The 6,890-nt window shown below is 31.9% G+C and overlaps 1 protein-coding gene across 1 annotated transcript in view; it reads left to right on the top strand.

The window, feature by feature from the left end:
* Positions 1-425: 425 nt before the first annotated feature.
* LOC143232223 (uncharacterized) overlaps positions 426-6,890 on the top strand; it is a 50,993-nt gene continuing 44,528 nt past the window's right edge. The window contains exon 1 of the mRNA XM_076467386.1: positions 426-648. Within this exon, the coding sequence (XP_076323501.1) occupies positions 555-648 (94 nt within the window). The 5' untranslated portion in view covers positions 426-554. The remainder of the gene's footprint in view (positions 649-6,890) is intronic.

Below are 6,890 nucleotides of genomic sequence, written 5' to 3'. Positions count from 1 at the left end.
GAGCCCACCGAGGGGAATCGAACGCCTGATTTTAGCGTTGTAAATCTGGAGACATACCGCTGTACTATCGGGGGGCGACACAAGTTTGGTAAACACGTGTTTATTTTCAATGGTAGTAGAAAGACAAAGTATTGTGATTTGTGGATTGGTAGTTGCGTTATTTGCAGAAGTTAAAAAAATTTTGAAGCCTTCTTGTTTCATTATATTGCTGTCTAATACAAGTTTTCTTTTGTAAAGTTGTAACTCAAGTAGCAGCTAAAATAATTTGTTTTCCAGAATGAGCGTCCAATAACAATGCTGTGTTGCAATTCGTGCTCACATCACCAACATATTTGTTTTAACCAATGAAACATAAGTACAAAGAATGATAGAGCTACCTCCACGTGGGACGCCCACGAGACAAACCATTTAACAGGCGGTTGCTCTTTAAATGAGCTCGCACGTTGAAGCGAGCTATAAAGACGAAACTACAATTCCAATCGTCTTACTGCCTGTACTAAATATTTCATTGGCCACCTTTGGAGCTTTGAAGGGTCATTCGTTTACAGCTGAATATGGAGAGTTCACGCTTGGTGAAAAGGAGCCAGTTTTACAGTGTTGTTATGGCCCTTCTTTTGCTCCAAACAACAATGGGAGCATATTTTGAAGGTAAGTAAAAACAACACCTCTACACTGAGTTTAGTTAATATGATTTTATTCTTCGAACATCTAAAACATTTTAAAACTTCTGTAAGATTTTACACATCGGTCAACAGTCATTAAGTTCTAATGTCCATGTTTCTTTTAAGTATGTTTGTAAGAAGGACGATTCTCTCTGTATAGATTGTATTTTGAGAAAGTGTTAAATTTTATGATAAGAAGTAATGATAATTATTTTATTATTCCTAATTTAAAAACTATATCAAATTTAAAAACACATTTCAAAATATCTTTTATAAAACAATGGATTTACTGTTGGAGATTAAAGAACTTCCTTAAGTCAATCTAAGAGAGAAAATCTTTGATTCATGTAAGAAATAGTTTAATCGTTTTACCACCGAAAGCAAAAACAAAACAAAACATGTCTTGCTAAACAAAAGCCTTATTTGTCAACATTGTGCATGAGATAACAATACTGTTACTTTGTTACACGTGTCTGAAAAACTAGTAATATTTACTACTGCATAAACTTTCATTGTCTTTAATATTCCTTATAGTTTGAAATCAGAAAACTATTTAAAAGGAATTTATTTCCCTGAAGAATCGAAGATTTTAAATTAATTAATTAATTTGCTATATCTATTACTTCGTCTATTTCAAAGGTGACAATTACCATTTTCAATATCACGCAATAAATACTTAACAATGTTATTAGCTTTAGCTGAATCATAGATTTATTACGCATATTTGAAATATCATTTGTAGCTTATTCAAAAGATATTATAGATATTATGCAATTTTCACTTTATTTTATTTAGTCAAAAATTTTAAACCGTTTATTAACTTCTATGCTGCATTAAGTAATTTATATTAAATATATTTTTTCTTTTACATAAGCTGTATGTCTAACAAGCTTATTCCAATTATTTTCTTTATATAATACCACATACATAATAGCAGCTAATTAAAATAAATACGTTGTTTTCTTCTGTTTATATTCACATTTATTAAAACAATTATTTTCACTTTTTCCTTTTCAAGAGATATGTACATAAAAACATACATTCTAATTTTCCTGTGCATACAAATATATTTATAAAAATTTTTACATGTATGATAAAAACTTATGTTTTTTTCCTTTCATTTTCATATATAGACACGTTTCTAAAACTCTAATTTTCACCTTTTCCTTGCGTAATAATATTAATATAAAATTATTTCAAAATAACTTAAAGTTCGTAAATACAAGGAGTTATTTCAAAATGTCGTTTTTTTTTCTCTTTACTTAGTGAGAGAAGGAAATTTTTCTCTCTTTCTTCGTATAAAGGGAAATGTTTAAAAGTTCATGTGTCTCTTGATTATTTACGTAGTCAACTTCATTCCCAGAAGTTCATTATCTGGGTTTTCTTTAGTTTCATTGTAAATAATGTGAGTAATTTTGTATATTCCTCTCATAAAATCATTGTTACTGCTTCCGGTTTCGATTAAGCCGTTCTTTACAGTCATTTGAAATAGTTTAAGAAACATGTTAATATTGTGTTGAAGTATCTAAGTCTTAGGTTTATAAATAAACTAGTTTATTGCGCTTTACTAAATCGCTCGACGAAAATTCTCAATTTATGGTTAATGCAACGATTCTACTGGGTTTAAAACACTTAACAGGAGACAAGGAACGGAAGCATTTGTGTGATCCTCAATTATCGATAATATGGTTGAAAAATTTAATGTAACATTAACTTTTTATTTGTTTCAGAGCAAAGCTTAACAATGGGTTGGTTATATGCGCTCTGTCCGTCCTCCATGAACTATAGAACTCATGATTTTAGCATTGCAAATCTATAAATTTACCACTGACCCACTGAAATACTACAATAGTTGAACAATAAGTTAAGCTGGGCGTGCATTGGAAGAAAACTATTAACGTGACCTAAATTGCGTTAATTTACATTAATTATTGGAAAAACGTTCGGAGTTTAAAAATCGGAATGAAATTGAAGACACATGATGAATAAAATTATTTTCTTAAGAATTATTCAAAGTCCTGAAACTAGCTTAATTATCTATAGAATGCTTAAATAACTAAACCAAATTTGAAATACGTGTCTTTATAATTCGATTCTGAAACGTTGCATCAGGATACAATCCAGTTCTTCTGAAACGTGGCATCAGGATACAATCCAGTTCTTAAAATATCTTTATTTCTACAGGTATTTTCTACAGTGTTTAAAATAATTTTGAATGATAGGTTGTGTCAATTGTATGCTTATAAAGGTTATTTTGCATTTTTATTTCGGTATGTACATTTAGGAATAAATAAATGAATTCCTGTTTATCTGTCTGTTTTAGAGCAAAGCCACATTAGGCTATCTGCTGTGATTACCACGAGATGTTAAAATACCAGATTTTTCTAATTAAAGAACGACTAAGGTACCGTTAACATTGAGGATACACAGATGATTATTGTAATAAGATTAATTATTTTAGGTTTTGGTTTTCTTGTATTTTGACTTTGACATCATATACCTCTATAAGTGGCCCGGCATGGCTAGGTAATTAGGGCGCTCGACTCGTAATCTGAAGGTCACGGGTTCGAATCCCCGTTATACCAAATATGCTTGCAGTTTCAGCCGTGGGTGCATCATAATGTAATGGTCAATCCCAATATTCGTTGGCAAAAGAGTAGCCCAAGAATCGGCAGTGGGTGGTGATGACTAGCTGCTTTCCCTCTAGTCTTACACTGGTAAATTAGGGACGGCTAGCGCAGATAGCTCTCGCGTAGCTTTGCTCGAAATTGAAAAACAAAACAAAAACTTCTATAAGTTAGATACATAGAACCGACTTTATTAATTGCTAATCTGCTTTTCGTCCCTGATCTATAACTTGATCAGAAGTCAATAATGGTAGACGCAATTATTTTTTTCAGTCCGTATCATTGTTGAAAAACAATATGTATAGTTCAACTGATTATATCTACAAACCAGTAAACAAGTGTTAATGGAATGTGTGGTTTTAAGTATCTACTTTTAAAGTAACATTACCTTAAACCCCAACGTGATTTAAAAACCTCTCAAATCTGGAGATGGAGTACAAAAGAAGTATTTTGGTTTGTTTAAAGTTAAAAAGCAAAAGGCTACACAATGGACTATCTGTTCTCTGTCCACCACGGGAATTGAAACCAAGTTTCACTTGTTGTAAGTCCTCAGACATGCCGCTGTGTCATAATATGGGCACTCCTTTTGGAAATTCTTCAATATCTATCGCCTTTACGGTTACCAGACTTTGGCTGTCTTGTATAACAGTGGAATTTAAAAGTTTGTAGTTCAAAGATCCGAGTTGTGCCATAAAACATGTTGTAGCATTTCTAAAAATGACGTAATAAACCGTGTTTTGCGAAACGCACGAGACCCTTTCATCGAACGTTTCCAAAGTGCTTCTTTTTTATTATGTTTTAGCGCAAAGCTATACAATAAGCTATCTACTTTTTGTTCTTCACTAGGCATGGATCCCCAGATTTTAGAATTGAAAATCCTTAAAGTGACCTCTCACTCACGACGATACTTATGCAGTGTAAGAAATACTTTAAAACCAAAGCATATGGTAAAACTAATCATTACTTGATATTAATTTTACAAAAATAACCTGCAAGTCCCTAATTATACTTAGATGACCGTATGGTCTACGAACCAAGACATTGACTGATACACAGCAGCCTAAATCTTACTGTAACTAGAGAATCGAGTCCTATTTCCCAGATACACTCTAAAACACAACGCACGCAACGGTGCTCGACACAAAATAAATTTCTCGTAATTACAATCCAAGAAAAAGAGGTATTTCTTTGAAAAAAACGCAGTCACTCAGCTTTTACGCGAGTTACTTTTCGAAAATGTCAATAATCGAATATTTTCGGTACATGTTTACAGTTTGTTCGCTTACCATTTTATTTTGTTTCTTGATATATCAAAATTGCACTGAATGTAAATCGTTAAAGCTCAGTGGAACTCAAAAATCAGAAAAAAGTTTCACGTAATTTATGTTATTTTTTTTCTCTAATATAAGGTTTGGATTTTCTTGCGTCGTAGAACAAACAGTTTTATAAGATCTGAAACTTAAATATAGATCGTAAAATGGCATATCTAAACCTTTTTAAGACCTTTCAATCTTACTTCATAAGCAAATATCAAGAACCATGTTCCTGTAATTAATTCAGTCACTTAGTTCACATTTTAACTGATTTCACAATGGTACTGAAGGAAGGCGGTGAGATGAGAAATATATTATTTCAAACTAGGCATAAAATTTCAGAGTTTCGTGATATTAGCCTCGTCGTTTAATGTCAACGGTAATCCAAGCTATTAAAATTATCTTTAGGTTCGTTTATTACCTATTTATAACTCATCCTATGTTAATACATCCTATGCCTCATACAAAGTGGCACTGTGTCTGACCTAAACACGCTTAGCTAATGTAAACATGATTAGCGCACTGAGCACCTTATCGGAAGGAAGTCCTCATTTGGAAGAAAAACCATAAAATCTTAAATCTGTTCCAATAAAGATAATGTATAATAATAAAGTATCTATTAAGTTATCAGCCAACCTGAGAAAATACAAGCACTAAAACAATAACAGAAATCAAGATTGAATTCTAGTTCAGTGAAACAAGGGTTTCAAGTCAAGTTTTATAAAAAAAAAAATACAAGATTCAATTTACAACGGCACGCGTAAGCAATAGCTTTATCGTTCTCACGTGTACTTACAATCTGTTGACATAGAAGCAACAAGCATCATATCTTCTGGTAGTCAATTTGAATGAAGCCCCAGGACAACATTCAGAAAAGACCAAACCTTAAACAAACACCTAACAAATGTCTGAAAATTATGATAGACACTTCTATTGCTACGTTATGGAACCCCAAAAATTCCAGTTGTTGTGATATACTTGGTCGTATATTTGAATCATAATCAGCAGTGTGTGATGTTTATTCTGTAATCTAGTCCCTTATACGTTGTTTCTCAATTCAGATACTTGAGATTTGATGTAACAATGTTTAACACGGTTTCTTTGATTATTCAAAACGCATCATACTTATTCCTTAACACTTGCATAAGAGTTACAAATCCACGCACTCAATGTTTATTACTGAGTCATGTTGCCTTATAATAGTTTCAAATTCGTGCTCTCAACGTTTAGCACCGTGTCATGTTACTAGAATTATTCAAAAATCCGTACGTACATTGTTTAGAACACTGTTATGTTACTTTCTGCTAGTCAAATAAATCTATCTGATTCATACTTATTATACTGTTATGTTAGTTTATACAACGATACTTAATATGTTATGATGATACTTCATGTATTAATGATAAACACGGTACTACGCTACATTATATGATGGTACTTCATGTATTAATGATAAACACGGTATTACGCGACATTATGTATTAATGTTTGTTGAAATATTAAATACAAGTCTAAAAAGGTTATAATATCATCGTAGGGGTCAGTGGTCAAGTCTCAGGTAGAACATTGTTCTTAGGCTCGGAAACAGTGCTCAGGACATTGAAAACAATTGGAAAGAGTTTGGAGAATAATAAGATAATTGGTTTTATAATGACAAAAAAAAACACTTAGAGATAATCTGGTTGAGGTGTTCATGATTATTTAGAGAACTGGTAGTGTTGATGCATCATTTGTTTTCATATTCAGTGGTGAAAATGGTAGGACAAAAGTCACATAAATATACGTTCAGAGTTGTCTTCAGTTACAACAGTTTAATTAAGGTGGTTGGTCTTTAGAATTGATTTCATTTGGATGTCTTGAAAGCAGCTAATTTAAGGGAGTTTAAATAATATATTGATAAATATCTGAATGATAAGGGTTGGCATTGAGATGGTTGTTTTACTTAAGGTTTAGTTTGATTTGGAGAATAGTGTAACCTGGATGAACCAAATATTTTCTTGTTTTCCTTTAAAGATATGCTACGTTATTACAGTATTATGTGAATTTTGACGTCATCGCTTCATAACCGTGCTACAATGCTTAGCACAGATATATTTTACTTTGTACATCAATGATGTAGTACGGTTTTATGTTACTTTATACAATAATTCTTAATATGGTGTTATATTACTTAATACATTAATGCTTAGTACGATGGTATGTTACTTTATACATCAGTGCTTTAGTACGGTGTTGTGGTACTTTATATATATATCATGTTTAGTACAGTGTCATGCTACCTTATACAC

The sequence above is a fragment of the Tachypleus tridentatus genome, chromosome 1 (assembly GCF_004210375.1).
Source record: "Tachypleus tridentatus isolate NWPU-2018 chromosome 1, ASM421037v1, whole genome shotgun sequence".
Classification (NCBI taxonomy): Eukaryota; Metazoa; Arthropoda; class Merostomata; order Xiphosura; family Limulidae; genus Tachypleus; species Tachypleus tridentatus.
This window is presented reverse-complemented; position numbering and strand designations above follow the sequence as displayed.